Source organism: Marmota monax, unplaced genomic scaffold (assembly GCF_021218885.2).
Source record: "Marmota monax isolate L192 unplaced genomic scaffold, Marmota_monax_Labrador192_F-V1.1 WCK01_AAM20220418_F8-fsc00024, whole genome shotgun sequence".
Classification (NCBI taxonomy): Eukaryota; Metazoa; Chordata; class Mammalia; order Rodentia; family Sciuridae; genus Marmota; species Marmota monax.
The window spans coordinates 36392541-36414374 of NW_026695224.1; the positions used below are offsets into that span (position 1 = coordinate 36392541).

The 21834-nt window shown below is 50.3% G+C and overlaps 1 protein-coding gene across 10 annotated transcripts; it reads left to right on the top strand.

Moving 5' to 3' along the window:
* The first annotated feature begins 3 nt into the window (after positions 1 to 3).
* Positions 4 to 20222, top strand: Def8 (differentially expressed in FDCP 8 homolog). Of its 10 annotated transcripts, XR_006849815.2 has the most exons (14): positions 86 to 101; positions 709 to 753; positions 3971 to 4104; positions 5042 to 5139; positions 6745 to 6894; positions 8222 to 8363; positions 9551 to 9715; positions 10231 to 10358; positions 10500 to 10613; positions 11619 to 11699; positions 13102 to 13242; positions 13426 to 13535; positions 14672 to 14906; positions 17609 to 20222. XR_006849815.2 is itself a non-coding variant. In XM_058575966.1 (13 exons), exons 2-13 carry the CDS (start codon positions 731 to 733, stop codon positions 14772 to 14774), a joined length of 1383 nt encoding a protein of 460 aa, XP_058431949.1. In that variant the 5' UTR covers positions 85 to 101; positions 709 to 730; the 3' UTR covers positions 14775 to 16906. The 10 variants fall into 10 exon arrangements, 9 of the variants coding, with proteins under 9 accessions (XP_046290710.1, XP_058431949.1, XP_058431950.1 ...); XM_058575966.1 differs by lacking the exon at positions 17609 to 20222 and having other exon boundaries at positions 85 to 101; positions 13108 to 13242; positions 14672 to 16906; XM_058575967.1 differs by lacking the exon at positions 17609 to 20222 and having other exon boundaries at positions 85 to 101; positions 11622 to 11699; positions 13108 to 13242; positions 14672 to 16906.
* The last annotated feature ends 1612 nt before the right edge of the window (positions 20223 to 21834 follow it).

Below are 21834 nucleotides of genomic sequence, written 5' to 3' on the forward strand. Positions count from 1 at the left end.
CTCCGGGCCGCAGGCGGCAGCAGCGCGCGGCGGGGCCGGACACCATGTAGCGGCCGAGGCGCGACGGGTTACAATGTAGCGGCGGCGGCGGCGGAGTTCTGGTGAGCGCAGAGCGGCCTCCGGGCGGCGGGCCCGGCCAGCGGGCGGGGAGCGGGAGCGCTGGGCCTCGGGCGCGCACGGCCCGCCCGGCAGGACCTCCTGAAGCCCGGCTTCGGACGCGGACGCCGGAGCGCAGAGCCGGCGGGAGGCCCCCGCGCGCCCGAGGCAGGGTTCGACTCGCGGCCCCAGCTGCCCACCCTCTGGTCCTCTCCCGGGAGCGCCAGGCACTTCCATCTGGCAGAGTTTAGGACCTAGACGGAGGGACCTTTCCACCCAGTTAACTGTCACCGTCAGGATGGGACCCTGGAGGCCCAAAGACCCGCATCACTGTGCCTTCCTCAGCGATGCTGGGTTGCTCTGAGCCTCCGGTTTCCCCTCTATGAAATGGGTGGGCGTGGGGCAGACTGAGCCCCACAAGGACCTGAGCATCCCCAGGGTGCCTTCGGGTGGTGGGTGAAGGTGGAGATACGGGTTGGGGGAGGTTTGTCTCTGCAGCCAGCTTCATTGGTGGACAGTCCTTAAAGGAATGGTAACCCTGTCCCCGGGCACACCTGGGTCCTGGCAGGCCTTGTTTAAGGTACAGATGAAGTGCACTTTGTCCCCCTCCAGGGTGAACTCTCAGGACCTCCAGATGACAGCTGGAATGGTAGCCAGGTGGGCAGGACATGGGGGGGTCTGATGCATGTATCCTGAAGATATCCTCAGCTTCAGCTCAGTGTCCCTCTGCCCCTGGGGCTCCTCTGGCTACACTCTGAGGTTTCTTTAATCGCTATGTTGGCAGTCACCTCCACTACAAGAGGGGAGATCTCTAGAGGGCAGAGGATAGAGAGTGGGGTTCTTTCCTCTCTCTCTCTCTCCCCTTTCTTGCCTGTTCCTTTCTAAGTTCAAGCCAGAATAATGGGTGCAGAGCTCTGTGGGGTGACTTTGAAGGGAATGGTTTGCTGGCTCTCTACTAAAGTCAGCAGCCGTACTCTTGCAGCCATGTGCTGGGACATCATCTATCTGCCCTCAGCAGACAGGGAAACTTGATTCCCTGACCAGTCAGGAGAGAAACTAGCACTGAGAGGTCAAATGACACCACTGCTTCATCCATGCACTGCCTCTGTGCCGGGCCTGGGGGGTGACAATGCCACTCAGGAGTTGAATAAAAGATGCTGTTTCCTCTGGAGATTGCAGCCCCAAGACAGTTGCTGGGAAGTGTAAAGATATTGAGTCTCAGGCTAAGGTTTGCAGGGAGAGCTCCTGGGGGTGGCTTCCAAGCCCTCTACTCCAATTCCTTTCTATTGGGCTCATTATCATGTGATAACGTGATAGTTTTCTCAGCAGCAACTTTGGGCTGCTGACTTTAATGTCTATATGAATATTTAACCTCTCATCCACTTAAGGAGGCATGTTCTCCCTGACTATAGGCAATGTGGTCCTGTAGCTCATCACTAGGAAAGCCAGAATTTAAATCAGAGTTGTCATTCTCAACAATAATGGTAACAATGATAATAACAAGTTGTATCTGGTACTTATCATGGGCATACTATGTGCTGGCCAGCACTTTCAGAACTTTGTATTAACCAATATTTACGATAGCCCCATATGGTACTATCATATCTTCATTTGAGAGATGAGAAGTTGGAAGTAGAGAAATGTGTAGGCTTTTACCCAAGTCATGTAGTGGGGAACTGGCGGAGCTGGGGTTTAAATTGGGCTTGCTCATCTTAACACCAAGAGGCAACTAGGGTGAAGAATCAGGTTTTGTTTGAGCTGCAAAAGACAGAACTCTATCCCCAATAACAGTGGTGTGAACGGAAGTTTGTGTCTGTCTCACTTGAAGGAACTTCGCAGTGAGTGCTCAGGGCTCAGATGGCGTCTCCTGCAATCTTGTCATTTGGCCATCGCATTGTGGCTTCTATGTCCCTGCCCAAGGTAGTTGCTCCAGCTCTACTCAGTACATCTTCACCCCAGACAGCAAAAGGGAGGAAGGAAGGACTGCAGAGGGGCAGCCCTCCCTTTAAGAACAATTCCCAGAAGTCTTGTGTGATCTTTTTGTTCATTTCCTATTGGTCAGAACATAGTCACATTACCATGTCTAGCTGCAGGAGAGACTGGGAAATCATGTGACAAGCCAAAAACCAAGACTCCCTACTCAAGATGAAGGCGTCAGTGAACACTGGGAGTGCATAATCTCTCCTGCTGTTCTCTGGGCGCTTGGGAGGTGGGTATCAGATGGCTGCCTCCGACTCTGGTGCCCAGTGTGAGCCACCCATAGTCACCAGGTGATAGTGAGAGGCCAGGCTTGAGCCACAGCACCTTCATCCTCTTCTGTACCTTCCCGTTTTGACCCAGGAGCTGCCTGTCAACAGGTGCTGGCTCCTGCCAGACTAGAACTCTGGCTGCCCAACCCATACTCCCCATCAGAGGCCTAACAAGCAGGACAGGATCCACAGGTGGTGTGGAGCTCCTGACTCCAGTGTAAGGACAGCATGGGGCTGGGGTGGGGCTGTTTAGCTGCCAGTGAGGTGACACTGTGACCCAGGGCAGGGCCTTTCCCTCTGGACTCAGTTCTCTTCCATTTCTTTTGGGTGAGGGAGCAGAGGAGAAGTCACAGGATTGTCTTCGTATTTGAGACTGTAACAGGTATGGAAGAAGCATAACCAGTACCCATGGACTTACTACACAGCTTTGAAAAATTATCTTTTGACTTCCTATGATAGTAAATCTTTTCTGTTTTTGTTTTTTTCTTTCTTTATACAATGGATTTAAACCAGGGTTGCTTTACCACTGAGCCACATCCCCAGCCCTACTTTGAGACAGGATCCCACTAAGTTGCTTAAGGCCTTGCTAAGTAGCTGAGGCTGGCCTTGAACTTGTGATCCTCTTGTCTCAGCCTTCTAAGCTGTGTGCGCCACTGTACCCTGCCTATAATAGTAAATCTTACCAAGAGCTTATTTTGTGCTCAACTTCTGTGAACCAATTTCACCTGGAAAGTGGCTGACTTGTGGATGATGGAATGGAGGCAGAGGGAGACTGTGGAGGGAACAGGGGCAGAGAGGTTGAGGAGTGTGACCCAGCTAATTAAGTGGGAGCCGTATTTGGCTGCCTGTGTTCCTGCCCAGCCAAAGCCCTTCCTTCCTGCCTTGAGTCCTTAGCCCGGTGTGTCCTTAGTTTGTTGAGTCCTGTGACGGGAAAGAACAGTTACTGATCCTTGACTAGGCACTTCCTTCTTGTTACCTTGGAGGACCAGGCACAGAGCTGGGGGATGTCCCAGGTCGTGTGGCTCTCAGCAGGACTGGAACCCAGACCTGAGAGGTGCCAGCATAGTCTAGAACCTGGAGGCCTTCCTGGAGCCGGGGGAAGGTGGGCCCTGCCAGTCACACAACAGACAGCAAAGCAGGGTGGGCCCGGCACTGGCTGCAGTTCCAGGAGTTGTGGTGGGAAAGGAGCGCTTAGGTTGGGATGGAGGATCCCAGTTGCAGGAGACATGTCTCAGGGAAGTGGGCCAACAGCAAGGGCATGGAGGACTTGGCCGAGTGAGGCCAGTTTAGACGTATGGGGGACCCCAGCGCTGGAGCCCTATAGTGTCTGGGGTAAAAAAAACCCTGAGCTGGGAGGGAAGACCTGGGTTCCAGAGCATCTGGCTGGGCACCCTTGGATAAGTCATATACATGACAGACATCAGAAGGGCCTGTCACTGTGGACTTCCCCAGGGGAGCCTGCCAAGGGGCCTGGAGGGGGTCTGGAGGTGGCTGAGGGAGAGTCTGAGGATGGAGGCTGTAGTGTGGGGATGCTTCCTGAAAGAGGCAGGGGTTTTCGGGAGTGGGAATGCTCCATGGTGAGGCTGGGACCTGGGTCCTCATCTCGCCCTGCCTGGCGTCCGCAGGTGGAATGCTATGGAATATGATGAGAAGCTGGCCCGGTTCCGGCAGGCCCACCTCAACCCCTTCAACAAGGAGCTGGGGCCAAGGCAGCATGAGCAGGGACCTAGTGAGCAGGCCCTGGACATTTCTTCTGAAGGTAGGTGCTGGGGGACTCTGTGGGCCCTCTGACCCTTCTCCCAGCCCACCACCTTTCCCCCCACTGCCCTCTCCAGCAGGCTGGCTTTCTCCCAGAGTGGGTTCCCCATGGCACAGTCCTTTCTGCCTGCTCTGCGGATTGCTTCTGCCTTCTTGCCAGCAGGAGCTTTTGAGGGCAGGGGTTTGTGTCTGGTGTGCCACTGCTGAATCCCAGGGCCTGGCACATAGTCCAGGCTCAGAGGACACTTGTGGAACGAACTCAGAGCCAAGACTGGTGGCGAGTTAGCAGGTGGAGCTTCCTGTGCAGAGGCCCCTGCTCACCTAGGGGTCAGGAGGGTATGAATCCAGGAACTGCCGAGGTGGCCTGAGTGCACACCAGAGTGTGGACTCTGTGTTATAACTGTTCAGTGGCTACACCACACACACACACACACACACTTCCTTTTTTTCAGAAATTCAGTTGCTTTTTTGGCTGTGTAGAATCAGTGCAGAGTCCATGTAGTTATACATGAGGTATCTGCTGTAGAAACTGAGATGTTTCTATAAAGCTATCTTGTTGGCCTCTTTTAGCACCATTGAATACCATTCCACCTCATCTTTTTTTTTTTAATATTTATTTTTCGGTTTTAGGTGGACATAATGTCTTTATTTTACATTTATGTGGTGCTGAGGATCGAACCCAGGCCCTTGCACGTTCTAGGCGAGCACTCTACCACTGAGCCACAGTCCCAGCCCCTCCACCTCATCTTTTTGAATTAAACCAAATGGGCGTGCAGAACTGAGCAGGCCCAGCTCCCCAGTGCCTCCTCCCTGTGTCTACCTGCGTCCCACTTCCCAGCTCCAGTGGCCCAGCTTCCTTCCTGGGGGTGAGGAGCTTGAGAGAGAGCAGGCTGACTTTCCTCCCTACCACCCTCCATGCCCACCCTCTCTTCCTCCAGAGGCCCTGCCTGAGCTGCCCCCTGGGGAGCCTGAGTTCCACTGCTCCGGGCGCGTGATGGATCTCGGCCTGTCTGAGGACCACTTCTCCCGCCCTGTGGTGAGGTTTGGGTCTGGGAGGGGAGAGGGGCTGGACCATGAGGTATGAGGTGTGCAGTCTTCCCTCCCCAGGGAACCACCATTTTCAGGTGTTGATAGTCCCCTTCTCAGCCAAGTCCCCTGGAGCTCGAATCGGAGCCTGTTGGAGAGCAGATGGAGAAAGCCTGGGTTTGCAGCTTGAGAACCTGGGCCTTCCGCCCTCCTCTAGGCTCCTAGTCCAGACTCTTGGGGAGCAAGTGTGAGGACTGGTTCCCTTGGGGGTCATCAGGGGTCTTGCAGATATGCAGTAGAGTGACGGTGGATGAGGGAAAGCAGGAGGCCTTCCCTGCCTCCCCAGCCGCCCAGCACTGAAGGGCCACTCTTGCTTGTTCTACATGAAGTTCTACAAAAGCGTTTCTTTGAATGAAAAGTGAATGTGGAAGAGCTGGAATTATTTTAAAAGTTAGAAAGCCTTTAGTTTTATGCAAACTAGCTCCAACTTTTATTTGAGAGAAACACAGTAAAATCAGAATGTAACTTAAAAAGATTTAGCCAGAAGTCACCCAATGCTGATTCATTTTTCATTTTGTATGTGGCCTTAAAACGTTGCCCATGCAGATACATGTCTTTATCTTTATCATAGCATTTTGAATACTTCCTTTTGGCCACAGACTTTCCAAGGAGAAGGGAAGGGTGCCATCTTTCTTTGCCTGGGTCTCTTAGAGCCCAGCATCCCGGTAGATGAGGAAGGCTCCTGAGTGTCAGCCCAACCTGTTCAGCTCCAGGAGCTGCCTCCCTGTGGTCTGTTCTGAGTCTGGGTCTTAGCAAATCCCAGCTAGTCTGGTGGTGGAGGACACCTCCAGGCTCCTTTACTGGCATTTGTCTGGGCTTGGCAATTGAGCCAAGTGGCCATTTCCTCTCCTTTATGACAACAAGTATCATTTCCCCAGCTTTCCTCTAAGGGGAAGTTCTTTTGAAGTAAGTTCTTTTGAAGTAAGTCAGCCACAGTGGTGCATACTTGTAATCCCAGTGACTTGGGAGGCCGAGGCAGGAGAATTGCAAGTTTAAGGCCAATTTTCTCAGCAACTTAGTGAGACCCTGTCTCAAAAAAAATACCACCACCACCAACAACAACAAACCAGCACTGAGGATGTAGGTCAGTGGTTAAGTGCCCCTGGATTCAACCCACAGTACAAACAAACAAACAAACAAACAAATAGTAAGTGAAACAGTAGAGTCAACAAAACAAAAAACAAACCCCAGTCAAATTTCTGGAAAAAAAAAGGAAGTTAGTGTGCTTGTGTGTGGAGGAGTGGGGACCACATCAGCTTCCAGCGTGTCAAGCAAGCCCTGTACACTGAGCGTCCATCCCAGCCCTTGGAAGTTGGATTTTGGAAAGCATCCTGAATTACTAGGTCTTCAGAAGTCTGTGGGTAGACTAGCCCCGTTGGGGGCAGGCCGTGCAGGATGGATTCTGACTGTGCTGCTAATTCTCCTGGGCTTTGAACAAGTCCTTATCTGGGGGAAGGGCTTGAGGTCTGCTCTGTGCCTAACTGTCCATGAGGACCAGTCTGGCCTCCAAGGGAGAGTCCGAGGAGTGGCCATCTGATGCTCCCCAACCCGGCAGGGTCTGTTCCTGGCCTCCGATGTCCAGCAGCTACAGCAGGCGATTGAGGAGTGCAGGCAGGTGATCCTGGAGCTGCCTGAGCAGTCGGAGAAGCAGAAGGACGCAGTGGTCAGGCTCATCCACCTGCGGCTGAAGCTGCAGGAGCTGCAGGTGGGTGCTGGCCGCCTGTGCCACAGAGGGAGCCTAGAGCCAGGGCGGTAGCAGTGGGGACAGGAGCACCAGGGTGGCCTCCAGTTCCCTCCCTGGTGTGTCTTTTTGGGCTCTGAGGGGCTGAGATATAGAGGCGTCTAGAAATGCAGAGTGAGAGATGGGCCCGTATCCCATGTGCAGGCGCTTCCCCTCTTGGTGGCAAGGCACAGAAACCTGACCTGAAGTCGCTTAAACGAGAAGGAACGTCCTGTCTTGTTAACCAACAGGTCCTCAGGAATCCTGCCCTCTTTTGTTCTGCTTTCCACGTTTGACCCCTCCTCGGTCGTCCGCAGACAGGTGATGCAGGCACGAGCCAGCAACGGCAGCCTGGCTTTGCGGCAGAGGAGAGCTTCCTTTACTTTTTGTTTTCTTTTTGGTGGTTCTGGGGATGGAACTAGGGCCTCCTGCCAGTGAGGCAAGTGCTCTACCACCGAGACCACTCCCAGTCTGAAGCTCCCCTTTGTTAGTGCTGAAGGCAGAAGTCAGTCCTGGGCCCTCCTGACCTCTGATGGGCTGGTCCTGCCACATGCCCATGCCTGAAACAAGCACAGCCGTGTGCCAGCTCTGGTCATGTGCCCCCCTGAAGCAAGTGAGTGGGGGCAATACCTCTTTGAGCCACCTCCTTGTATCTGGATGAGGAGGAGGAGTTTCCTGACAGGAGAACAGAAGGAGGTAATGAGTCCCAGAGTCCCAAATCCCTAGATGTCCACTGCAGGCCAGTTGTGTTCCTTGGCTTGGCTGTCAATGTGTGCCCTGCAGTGACCCACAATGTGTGTGTGGCCACAGCCTCACTGATTTCCTAATGAAGACTCCACATCAGGAGACCCTGGGGAATCAGTCAGGCTGTGGCCACACACACATCCCAAAATTCAGTGGTTTAAAGGAAGTTGGTGTGAGATTTTCCTCATGAACAATCCCCCAGGTAGTCCAGGCCCTGTGTGACAGGTCGTGGTGTTGAAGACCAAGTCGTCCTTTTCATGGCTCTGCCACTCCCTGGGGGAGTCCAAAAGGGCTGCACACCACGTCATTTTGGTCTGCACCCAGCCAGCAAAGGGAGAGCAAATCATTCCTGCTCACAGGGCAGACCCAGGTGGCAAGTGGCTGAAAGGGATGCCTGGAAATGGAGTGGGTGGTCTGTGATCTGCCCCTGACTGACCGTCTGTCTATTGCTAATGGGAACTCGCACTCCTGTAAGCAGTGCCTGGAAGAAATAAGTAGAGCGGCTAGAATAAAGGCAAGGAGTTGAGACCTACTCACTGGTGACCCTTTCCTGGCCCTTTGCCTGTAGGACCCCAATGAGGATGAGCCCAACATTAGGGTCCTTCTTGAGCACCGCTTCTACAAGGAGAAGAGCAAGAGTGTCAAGCAAGCCTGTGACAAGTGCAAGACCGTCATCTGGGGACTCCTTCAGACTTGGTACACCTGCACAGGTAGGCCGAGACTGAGACCCACTCCTGCTGGATAAGCAGGGCACAGAGGTGCCACGCTCTGCTTCCAGATGTGGGTCATGTTCAGGTGAATCCTCTGCAGTGCACACAGTGGACCAAGACCTACTGTGTGCTGGAGATACCAGGAACAGTTAGGGGCAAAGACCCTGCCTTCACTGGCTTGCATCCAGATCCAAGCTGTCCAGTCCAGTGCTCACTAACTGTACCTGGCCATCAAATTCAAATAGGAGTACATCAGTGGTACTGTCTACACGGCGAGTGCTCAATAGCCACCTGAGGCTGGTGGCCGCCACACTGGACAGAATAGAGAGGACATTTCCATCACTGCAGAAGGTTTCCTTGGTTGAAATATCAGACTAGTAAGTGACATGGTAGTAAAGAAAGAAGGGAAAGGGAATAGGGTGTATGGTGGGTAGAGTGGGTACCACTTCAGGGTGCCCATGTGACATTTAAGCAAATGCCTGGAGGTCAGGGAGCAAGGCAGGGATGTACCTAGGGAGAGGTGTTCTGGCTGAGGAAGCCATGTGATGAAGGGTCCCATGGCTGAAGTCTTCAAGGAGGAGCAGCAGACAGCGACCGGAGCGTCCTGTGTGAGGAGGTGTGGTGAAGTTGGCTCGTTTGTAGAGCCATAGGTGCTTGACTGCTTTAGACTCTGGCTGCTGAGTTGAGCAGGCGGAAGCAGGGGGCAAAGCCTGAAGGAGAGGTGAGTAGAAGGGGGAGGGTACGAAACTCTGATGGGTACGATGGAGTGACAGGTGGCTGAGGCCATGCCAGCTGGGGGTTTGGGTGTGCAGTGTAAAAGACAAGGGGAGTTGGCATAACTCATGGTGTCTGGGCTCAGCTGTGGATGGATGGAGCTGCTGAAAACCAGAGGGGAAACAGGACTGGGGATGGAACAGAAGAGTGAGAATTCCATTTGGAAAAGCTTGGGTTTGGTGGGTGGAAATGGCAGGTTGGCCCCAGGACATGTGTGTCTCGAGTTGAGAGATAAGGCTCAGGGAACTGTGAGGACCTTTAAGGCACTTCTGGGGCCATGCCACAATAAGGTCTTGGATTGATCTGGACACTGCAGCAGAAATGTGCAGGATGCAGACTGGTCCTGCTGAAGGTCAGCCTGTGCTGCAGGACCCTCCTCTCCACTTCTAAGAGGTCTGGTTGTTCCCACCCAGGGTGTTACTACCGCTGCCACAGCAAGTGCTTGAGCCTCATCTCCAAGCCCTGCGTGAGCTCCAAAGTTAGCCACCAGGCTGAGTATGAGCTGAACATCTGCCCTGAGACAGGGCTGGACAGCCAGGATTACCGCTGCGCGGAGTGCCGGGTGCCCATCTCTTTGCGTGAGTGGTGGCAGGGAGAAGAGGGTGAGGGAGCTGTCCCAGCATGGGTGGTGGAAGGGTTAAGTGAGGGTCTGGGGGTCAGTCCCTGCTCCCCGTCTTTGGGAAGTGACTGACAATTGCATTTCTGACTAAAAGCAAGCTGAGGTTCTAGCTATTTCCTGACTTGCCCACTTCTCTACATGGCTGTGACCAAAGCTCAGCTCTGTGGCCTCTGTCACAGGAAGCCCACCCAGGCAGGGACCAGGAGAACCACAGGCCAGCCACACAGAGTGGGTGTTTTGAGACTTACCAGCATTCATTCATGGGGTCCACGAGCGGTCCTATAGTGGGATCCTCCTGCCCTGTTTAAATGGTGATCAAACTGAGGGCATAAGCCCCTCAGCCTCATGGCTTAGGGATTGTAGGTGTGGTCTGGAGGGTGGGATCACTGACCCTGCTTTCTATTTTCTGTGGGCTGTGGGCTGGTGAGGCAGGCCGTGGCTGCCACAGTGACCTTGAATGGCTGATCCCCACAGGGGGCGTGCCCAGCGAGGCCCGTCAGTGCGACTACACAGGCCAGTACTACTGCAGCCACTGCCACTGGAATGACCTGGCCGTCATCCCTGCACGAGTGGTGCACAACTGGGACTTTGAGCCCCGCAAGGTGGGGGTTGGGGACAGGGAAGAGGGCCTGGGGAGGGAGAGCCAACTGGCAGGCAAGCGGTGGGTGTGTCCCATGGCCAGCAGGCACGTGAGGGCGGGATTTGGCTCCCTGGGCTGGCGTGGTCACTCCACCACCCCGCAGGTGTCTCGCTGCAGCATGCGCTACCTGGCGCTAATGGTGTCCCGGCCAGTGCTCCGACTCCGGGAGATCAACCCTCTGCTCTTCAACTACGTGGAGGAGCTGGTGGAGATCCGGGTGAGGCTAGGGGCGGGCAGGATGCTGTATCTGATGGATTCAGTTTTCTAGCCGTGGGGGGCCACAAAAGGTGTGCGCAGAGGACAGGTACTGCTGAGGTTCAACAGGCCCGCTTGGCTGCCCTGCAGATTGACAGTGCTGAAACTGTCCTGGAGCCATCTGATGCAGGCACGGAGGCAATTTTTTAATTTCTAGTAGTCTTTTTAAAAAAGTAAAAAGAAAAGGGTGAAGATGTTTACTAATATATTTTATGTAACCCAGTGTATCCAAAAGGTGATTTAAATGTGCAATCAATATGTAAAATTATTGATCTATTGTACCCTTTGTGTGTGCCACATCTGAGAATGTCAGTGTGTGTTGTATACTTAGTACAGACCAGCTACGTTCACGTGCTCTGCGCTATGTGGGCTGGTAGCCACTTTCAGCCACGAGGGAGAGCTGGGACTGAGGGCAGACTGAGGCTCTGTCCAGGTAGGAGGTGCCACATTGCCTCAGGCAAGGTGGGGGAAAGGGTTAGTTCCCATGTCACATGGGAGAGGACCAACAGAGCAGGTTGAGTTGCCAACGCCACAGGGCTGATGAGAGATGTGGGATCTCATTGGAATCTCAGTTCAGTGCTGGATGTGGACCAGTATTGCCCTGATGGGTGCATTGCATGCCTGGGGAGCTGGGATAAGCAGAGTGGTGGGGGATTCTGTGGGCGATAGTAAATGAACCTCACGATCCTGACGTGAGTGTGGCTGAAACTCTCGGATCTGGGACCATCCTGGGGAAACTGAGGGTACCTCCCCATTCCCTGCTCATCTTGTTGCCACGCAGACTGTAAACTGAGGCCACCTAGTGGACATGACCCCATAAAACCAGCACAGGGCCAGTCCCTTTGCCTTGCTGACGAGGTCATGGCGAGGGGCCATGACCATCTTTCTGGATCTATGTGCGCCTACTGTGTCCTATATGCCTCCCCTCTGCCCTAGCTGAGGAGTTAACCTGCTCCCTTGTCCACAGAAGCTGCGCCAGGACATTCTGCTCATGAAGCCATACTTCATCACTTGCAAGGAGGCCATGGAAGCTCGTCTGCTACTGCAGGTCAGACTATCAGAGGGACTGGCCCCAAAGAGCCAGGGTGATGCAATCACCTCACACTCGGAACTTTTCAGATAACTTGGTAGTTGTGTATGTTTAGCTTGTAGCAGTCTGGGCCTCCCAAACTGTACCGGAACACCAGGTTGATAATAAGCCATCAGGTAGTCTACCCACAGAAGTGTTCTTTGATTATTTCAGTTTTGGAAACAGATGAGTAAGATGTCCTTCAACCTTCATGTGAGTCTCCATGGAGGTGAACCTGGCCCAGATTCCTCCAACAGGAGGAACACAAGTTGTCTTTTTTTTTTTTTATCTTTAATTTTTATTTATACATTTTTATGTGGTACTTAGGATTGAACCCAGTGCCTCACACATGCTAGGTGAGCGCTCTACCAGTGAGCCACAACCCCAGCCCAAGAGGAACACAAGTTTTATTTTATTTTTTCATTTATTTTTTAGTTGTAGATGAACACAATATCTTTATTTTATTTTATGTGGTGCTGAGGATCGAACCCAGGGCCTCACACATGCTAGGCTAGTGCTCTACCGCTGAGTCACAACCCCATCCCAAACACAAGTTTTAAAATTCACCTGTTTGGGGCTGGGGATGTGGCTCAAGCGGTAGCGCGCTCACCTAGCATGTGTGCGGCCGGGGTTCGATCCTCAGCACCACATACAAACAAAGATGTTGTGTCCGCCGAAAACTAACTAAATAAATATTTAAAAAAACAAAAACAAAAACAAAAAACTCACCTGTTTAGGGGCTGGGCCTGTGGCTTAGTGGTAGAAGGCTTGCTTGGCCTTTGTGAGGCTCTAAGTCCCATCCTCAGCACCACATAAACATAAATGAATAAAACAAAGGTCTTGTGTTCAACTGCAACCAAAAGAAATATTTAGAATAAACCACCTGTTTATTCTTCAACCAACATTCATGACTCTGGTCTGGATTCTGAAAACAGTGAATAGGACAAGCAGGAGAGCTTTGCAGCCTTGGAGAGTGCCCATCAGTCAGGAATTCAAGGAAAATGAGGAGTCGTATGTCAGAGACAGGCACAGTGGGCAAGAGAAAGCAGGGAAGGGGACAGGGCGTGGGGCAGGTGCCAAGCAGGGGGACTGGGACCAGGAAGAGGGACAGCCAGAATTGGGAAGGACTGCAAGAGGGGAGTAGTGGGACCACCGCTGTGGCTGAAGGGGCATCAGAGGGGCAAGGAGAATAGGGGCATATAGACCCAGAAACATGGCCTGGGCTCCGAGACCCTCTCAGGCGTCCCCAGGCTCCTGGATTCTGTTCTTGAGCCCACACACAGGTCCCTTCCTCAGCACCCTGAGCCCTGGCAATGGGAGTGGCCTGGGTGGAGGGGAGGGCCCTTGCTCTGTGCTTGGGGTAACATCTTCTGGCTCGCAGCTCCAGGACCGGCAGCACTTTGTGGAGAACGATGAGATGTACTCCATCCAGGACCTGTTGGATGTCCACGTGGGCCGCCTGGGCTGCTCGCTCACTGAGACCCACACACTCTTCGCCAAGCACATCAAGCTGGACTGTGAGGTGGGTCTCCATAGCCCTCCATGGTTGGGGTCTGGACCAGAGGGACCATGAAGCTGCTCTTTGGCCCTCCAGACTCAAGAGCTGGGATTGGCAGAAGCAGCAGCTGGGTCCAGCATATCCGTGGCCCGAGCTGGCACCTACCTGCCCACCTTCAATTCCCACACTGTTTCCCCTTCCTACCAGCGGTGCCAGGCCAAGGGGTTCGTGTGTGAGCTCTGCAGAGAGGGCGATGTGCTGTTCCCATTCGACAGCCACACATCTGTGTGTGCCGACTGCTCAGCCGTCTTCCACAGGTGGGTGTGGCCTGGACCCAACTTCAAACTGGTTGCTGAACTCAGCTGTGGCTCTGTCTGCCCTCAGCTGTGGCTGGTCTGTGTGAGCCTCACTGCTGTCCCCGAGAGACAGGGAAACAGACCTCTGGGCCTTGGCCGCTTCTGAGATACGTAGTTAGATCCTGGTGTCTGACTAAATTAAAAATCCTATTAGGGATGAATGCCACAGAGCTGGGAAGGGACTGCTACAGCCCAGATGGCCCTGCACTTGCTCCCTTCTGCACCAGTGGCATTCACTCTTTCAGTCAGCACAGGCCAAATGTTCCCAAGCTTTAGTTCCTGAAACCCTTAGTGCCTCAGTTACTTAAACAAACAAACAAACAAACAAACAAACAAACTAACACTTTTGATTACTAAGTACCTATGTCCAAACAGTGTTAGAAGGATTTATGTCCTGAAGATTTATTTAGTGGCTGTTTGGAAAAATAATACACATAAATTAGAAGAAAAGCATTTTGAATTTTGTTATTCAATAAGTATCATTTTCTACTAATGATACATGTGTACATGCTGGGCCCTGAAGTCAAGTGGGACACTATTCCCCATGTTCTGCCCACACTGATTTTTGCTGGGCATCTGCTGTTTATCATAGTAACTGATGACATCTCAGCTCTACACAGCTAGGGAGTCACAAAATTCCCTTGAGCTAGTAGTCTGCATGTGCCTCACAGACTTCAGATATCGCTGTGTTCTCTTCAAAGAAGTAAATGTGCTTGTAGAGCCCCACACACTCTCTGCAGTGCCCTGGCATGCCTTGACACACAGTTTAGAACCATGGGTAGAAGCACCAGAGTGGCATGAACAGGTGGAGACAGTCAAGTTGCTACAAGTGTGGAGCCTAGGTGTGACTGCCTGGCTGAGCCCCACTAACTAGGAGCCTGCAGCGTTGGGTAATGTGCGGACCTTAGCAGAGGCACATTCGTGGGCCTCAAGGTTAGTGACTCCTGGATGAAGACCCTGCTCCTGTCCTGTGGTACTGAACATCTGTGAGCCTGTTTCTGTGTTTGTAGAGGGTTAATGGAAGCTAACTTAGGAGGCTGTGAGAGTCCCATGGTATAATTTTACATGCAGAGTCCAGCCTGTCTTTCTGCCCCCAGGGACTGCTACTACGACAACTCAACCACATGTCCCAAGTGTGCCCGGCTCAACTTGAGGAAGCAGTCACTCTTCCAGGAGCCCGATCCAGACTTGGATGCCTAGAACACTGGGCACACCACCTGCCTATCTGGCACCCACCCCACTGGCATTGTCAAAGCCAGGGTGCTGTTTCTGCCCTGAAGACCCTTTGGGTGCATCCTTTGGATGTCTTCACTCCTGCTGGGCCAGAAGTGGGTGAGCAGTACCCACCAGGACTGATGATCTCCAGGTGCTGGCTGGACTTGGGGCATCTGCACCTGGCTGTTAACTTGGTGTGCTGCTCTGAGGGGTCACAGTGTAGCCCCTACCCTCCACCCCCACTATAGGATTCCTTGGTCAGGGTGTGACTTTCTAGGGGGATAGGGAAGGACCTCTTACTTCCCCAGTGACACAGCATTCCCCAATCCCCTAGGGCCAAGGCTTCTGGGTTCTAGAGATGCCCCTCCCTGCTCCTGTCCAAGCCACTCTGCAACTGGTCAGGTAAAGACCCCCAGAGGGCTTGAGAGGAGTGGCCAGTGAGACCTGAGCATGCCAGCTGCATACACCCAGCCTTGGGCCTGTTCCACCTGCTCTGGCAGAGGCTTTAGATTCTACCTGAAGACCAACCCTTCTGGTCCCTTGCCTCTTTGGGAGCTTCTGATCATCCCTGGCTGGGGCTCGTCAAGGTTGTGTCCATGGCACCACCTGAGGTTCTTCTAAGTCATCCATGGGCCTCAGTCCATTGGGTCCCTGCCCTCCCTGAGCAGGAAAGGGAGGCTTCCTGCTGTGGCGCTTCTCCTTGTGGGTGCGCTTGCTGCTGCTCTTGCTCTGGCCCAGCCCCCTTATCCTGTGCTCTGAGATGAGTGGTGGTGGGCCTGGCCCAAGAAGGGTGTCCTGGCCTCCGGTGTGTAGCAGGAACTGGGTCCCTGGAGGAGGTTCCAGGTCAGGTAAAGGAGTTGGGTACAATAGGCCTGTGTGGCATTCCTTGGGATCACATTTGTCCCTGGAGCTTTGTCTTGCTGCCAGTCTTGAAGAGCTCCAGAGAGCTCAGAGATGACCATCCAGAAAGTTTTGGTTTGGGGCCCGAGGCCTGAGAAATGGGAATATTTGCTGGAGGAAGAATGAAGCAGGAGGTGTAGAGCTCATGCGGGAATGTCCAGACCTGGAAGGTGGATAGGACCCAAGGCTTTTCCGTGGGAAAGCCACTCCCAGCCTTGGGGTTTGCACTTTACAGGTCCTAGGAATGGGGATGTTGCAGGAGGGATGTCAGGACGTGGTCATCTGTCCCTGGACAGCTGGGGTTGCTTTTGTCTGTCCCTTTCCTCCCCACCCTAGACTGTGCTTGGCTTTGGACATACACAGGTGGTGGGCAGAGGGCAGGTGATGGCTATTCATCACCTGTGACTAAGCCCAAGAGACACTTCAGCCAGCAGGACACAGCCCAGCTTGCTGGCTCATTCTGGGGGTGGTGGGGGGGGGTGAAACAGCACCCTCCTTATCCGGCTGTGCCACCAGTTGGCTTGAGGCAAGGCGCTTGCTGTGTTTTGCCTCAGTTTCCCCATCTGGAAAATGGGGAAAGTGGTATTGACCTACCTCAGGGTGGAACAGTGACAAGGGGACACTGTTGAAATTCTTTAAGGAGTGTGACATGAGGTCAGGTCAGTGGTGGGTCCCTATCCTGCTTCCCCTTTCTCTTTGGGATTGAATGGGGGGGCGGCAAAGGCTAAGTGCCCTTTTCCTATACCCCTAAATCTGCATGTCTATCACTACTGCATCACATTTCTGTCACGTGGATATTGGTCATTCCTGAATCTCCTGTGTAGTCAACATCACGTTATTCTAGTTACAAAGTATTATGTCCTTAGAAAACATCTGTAGGCTGGCATTTGTTGGACAAAAGTTGGCTCCCCCTTTTTAGATATTCCCCACTCTTCCCACTACTACTGTGCTTTTTTTAAACTCACCTCTATACCTTGTCCCCTAACACCTCTTCTCTACCTTTCTGGATGACAGTCGTCTTTAATTAGAATCATGTGTGGGACCTTCTACTAGTCACAGCATGATAGGAAGAACCACAGCCAGAAGTTGATTTGCATGGCCAGCATCTTTTAGAAGACTACACCCAAAGATACCCATAGCGTGGAACACGGATGGCCTGAGGAAGGCCCAGTCACAGTAATGCCACCATCTGTGTCTCATTAAATGTGTTCTCTAGACTCTGGTGTGTGTGATGAATCTGGGATAAAGCAGAGTTGTTTGACATAAAAGCCAACATCAGGGGTAGGAAACCTCATGGCCTTCCCCTCCAGCAGGCTTAAATGTACCTGGTTTCGGGTGAAGTTGGAAGAATTGCTTAAGATGGGGCTGGGGTTGTGGCTCAGCAGCAGAAGGCTTGCCTAGCACTTGCGAGGCCCTGGTTCGATCCTCAGCACCACATAAAAATAAACAAATAAAATGAAGGTATTAAAAAAGAAGAAGAAGAAGTGCTTAAGATGGTGTCAGATCAAGACCTGAGCCTTCTCTGGTGGTGTGTGGAGAACTTGCACAGTTTATCTCAGCCTTCATTTTGATGAGCTGGGATGACCACTCAAATCTCCAGGAAGCATTTGGCACTGCGCCTTCCATGTAGAAAATGCTCTGTAAATAGCAGCTATGTTTCTCTGAAGTCCTCAGGACTGGCTCAACAACAAGCTGTGGTAGACTGGCCATCATATAATCATGACATGTTCATCCAGAGTCCCATTCTGGCTCTCAGGAACATCATCCATCTTCACAAGCCAAACCCATTAGAAAGGCCCTCACTGCAGCTCAAGGCCCTTGAATAGGGGTTATTAATGGATGGTCTTCATGAGATTTGTAAATCCCCTTCCAAATTAGATTGAAAACTCTAGGTATGCATTTTTTTTTTTTTTCTGCAGAGATGGGATCTACAGTTTTGAACAGGATCTCAAAGGGGCTATGATCCAGATGACACCAGGACTCTGCTTTAGGAAGTGTCTTTATACATCATCCATATGTAACTGCATCCAGATGGACTAGTATGCTGCAACTCTCTGCCCCAGAGAAGCCCAAGAGCACATCTACTTCTTTCCTTCTATTGGAGACCCTTAGAAGGGTAAGAGGAAGGGCTTCCCAGGGCAATTGTGGACTGGGATGCTGACTATGCCTCCAACAACTCAGTAGCTAAAGTTGCACTTGGGACATGAGATAGAGAGTGCAATTTTCCCCCTTTCAGAATATGCTTTTTTCTTTTTATGTTTTCACTTTGGCAAATTGAAATTTACAGGAAAGTTGTAAAAATCTCCCCATTTGCCACCTCCTGGATTCTCTAAATGTTAACATCTGGCGCCACATGCTATTCTCTTCCTTCACACATTCCGCTCTGAGACATTGGACATCAAGCTGCAAACAGCTTGCTTCTATACTCTTCCTTTTCTGTGCATATGTGTGTATACCCACTCCATAGAGACACTGCCTTTCATGGCCATAGTGCAACCATCAAAGGAAATTAATACTGACACAGTACTATAAAACTTATAGCAGATCTTATTCAGATTTTGCAAGTTTTCTATTTTATAGTCAACCTCGTTTCCTTCTCCCAAATCTCAGACTACATTCTGTTGCCAAGTCTCTTTAGCCTTTTTTTTTTTTTTTTAATTTTTTAATATTTATTTTTTAGTTTTCGGCGGACACAACATCTTTGTTGGTATGTGGTGCTGAGGATCGAACCCGGGCCGCACGCATGCCAGACGAGCGCGCTACCGCTTGAGCCACATCCCCAGCCCCTCTCTTTAGCCTTTAATCTGACCAAACACTGACATTTTTGAAAGGTGCATCAGACTTTTTTTTGGTGGTGGTTGTTGGTAATCACACCTAGGGAACTCACATGTGCTAGGCACGTGTTCTACTACAAAGCTACATTCCCCAGCCCCCAGACGATTTTTTTTTTTTAAAGAAAGGGGGGGAGAGAGAGAATATTTTTTTTTTAATATTTATTTTTCAGTTCTCGGCAGACACAACATCTTTGTTTGTATGTGGTGCTGAGGATCGAACCCGGGCCGCACGAATGGCAGGGGAGCTCGATACCGCTTGAGCCACATCCCCAGCCCCCAGACGAATTATTTTGAAGAACAATTCTAATGATGTCCACTAACAATTGATGATTGACTAATTGTCATTCTACCTACATTTATAAGTTGACTATTATCTGGAAGAGTTCTATTTCTCTTTTTATGTCCTCGAGTTTCTACTTTACTCATTGAGTTCTTTACTGAAATCATAATGTCCCAGATTAGGCCAGTGGTAGCCTTTCAACCTGTTTTCTGTATCCTCATGTGCCTCTTTATTTATTTACATATATATATTATATATATATATATATATATATATATATATATTATATATATTTTAAAGAGAGAGAGAATTTTAATATTTATTTTTTTAGTTATCGGCGGACACAACATCTTTGTTTGTATGTGGTGCTGAGGATCGAACCCTGGGCCGCACGCATGCCAGGCAAGCACGCTACCGCTTGAGCCCCCTCTTTTTTTCTTACTAAGCCACAAAGGGTGGTCTTGAATTCAAGCCTTCTGAATAGTTGGGACTAATGGGCCCATGCCCGTGCCTGGCACACACTTTCTGATATATGCAAGAAGGTAATGAGAAACAATGTGTAGTTTTAATTTGTATTTCTCTAATTACAAGTATGATTGAACTTCTTTTCATATTTCGGAATCTAATTTATGAATTGTCTTTTTTTTATGTGGTGCTTAAGTACCTCACACATACCAGGCAAGCACACTACTACTTGAGCCATATCTCCAGCCCCATGAATTGTCTTTTGTCCAAGTATTTTCCTTCTCAAACTTTAAGAATTCTATGCAAGTTAGGGATTTAGCCCATTTATTGTGAAATATCTTGCAAATATTTTCTTTCAGTTTCTCAATACCTTTTGACCTTGTTTGCATTCCCATGGAAATGTTTTATTTTGATTATACTTTTATATGGCCAAAATTGATTAATATTTTGTTTCACTTAATCTGGGCTTCAAGTCATTGAAAAATTTTCCCTACACCTGGGTAAAAAGGCATCCACTTCTGGGAGTGGTGGTGTGTGCCTCAAGTTCTAGGCTCAGCAGACTGAGGCAGGAGGGTCATTTGAGCCCAGAAGTTCAGGACCAGCTGGGTAACAGCTAGACCCCGTTTCTATAAAAGAAGAGAAATTCACTCATGCACACTTGCATGGTTTCACATTTCTCTTCAGATTCCTGGTCTGTTTTGAGCATATTTTGTGAGGTATAGATCTAATTTTATGTTCCTCCAAACGGTCAACCAGTTATCTTGAACTATCTTTTGCAAAATCTATCTGCATCCATGTCTGAACTCTCTGTTCCCATCCACAAGCCTGACTCTCACACTGCTTTAATTATGGGGCCTTGATCTTGTGCTCTAATGTCTGAAAAGGCTAGTCTCCTTTTTGCAAGTTTTCTTTTTTTCCTGATGTAAATAAAAAAAATGTTTTCACAGATGTAAATACAGTTTTAATGGCAAAATCTGATACTTCCAATTGTCAAAAAGGAAATACCTTTCTGAGTTGGAGCTCAGTGGTAGAGCATTTGCCTAGCATGTGTGAGGTCTTGGGTTCGAGCCTCAGTACCACATAAAAACAAAAATACTGTGTCCGTTCACATCTAGGGGAAAAAAAAAAAGGAAATACCAGCAGAAAGTTTATGCATATTAAACATCTGGAAGCACAGAGGTCTATCTGGATCTCAACGTTGAAGTATATTTGTGCTTTTGGTTTCTATTTTGATAAATAACCTGCTAGTTCTCAAATAATTCCTGGTAGAAGCTTATTGTGCCACTGATTATTCTTGACACTTATTATTATTCTTTTCACTTATCATTAGAGCTGTTACTGGTAAGGACCTGCAAGTCAGCTTCAAAATGTGAAAAGGCTGCAGACAATTCTGTGGTCAGCTGATGTAGGGAGGACCCATTTCCTGTCCTGCTGCCTGCTCCAGTTCCAGCTGCATCACTTGCTCATTTGAAAGATCTTCTTCATGGATCACAGTAACTGGTTCATGTCAGTCTCTACCATCTCTTCCAGGGCTACATTCTTCTTCTTTTTTTTTTTTTTAAGAGAGTGAGAGAGGGAGAGAATTTTAATATTTATTTATTTTTTTAGTTATCAGTGGACACAACATCTTTGTTTGTATGTGGTGCTGAGGATCGAACCCGGGCCACACGCATGCCAGGCGAGTGCGCTACCGCTTGAGCCACATCCCCAGCCCGAGGACTACATTCTTGGCAAGGGTCACAATGTTTTATTGAAGTTGTGCAATTGTATCTGTTTGAGAAAAACTCTGGGAATGAACACACTCTAGTCAAATCTCCCCCACACTGTTCATCTTTGCTAGCTTGATCTTCTCCCAAGATACTACAATATTATCTACAGCATCCATTATGTCATTTCTCCAAAACTCTGATCACAGCTGTATCCTTGCCATCTGCTGCTCTTCGGGTGTACTCTAAAGTCCTTCTCAGGTAATGAGCTTTGAAGGCTGAGGCTACACCTTGACCCATGGGCTAGACTGAGTCAGCTATACTGTCTTGAAGATCTTCTATTCTTACATTATCAGAAAGATCACTCAAATTTACTGGGTGGTATGACACATTGTCTAGAATGAGCAATGCTTTCTTGGTGAGATTATTCTGGGCACAGTAGTTTTCAATAGCAGGGCAAAAAATGCATGTAAACCATTCAAGATGCTCCTGGTAGCCCAACACTTTTTGTTTGAGTGCCAGATTATAGGCAAATTGGGCTTTGAGTACCCCTTCAGAGCCTTGGGAGTTTCTGAGTGGTACACCAGCAAGGGCTTCAACTGTCCCCAGCTGCATTTCCACTAAGCAGCAGCATCCATCTAGACCCAGGGTCAGCTTTCTCTCATTGAAATAAACTTTCTTTCAGACATTCTCTTCCAGTATAGGCCTTTGTTACCTACATCAAAAACCTGCTGGGATTGTATTCACTTTTGATGGTGTTTTCCAGCACATATGGATATATGTCTCAGTTGTTGCTAGGGAGGTGCACTCTTCCTCTGGAAGTGGGGCAGACAGTGGCACTCTTTGAATCTCACAAACCA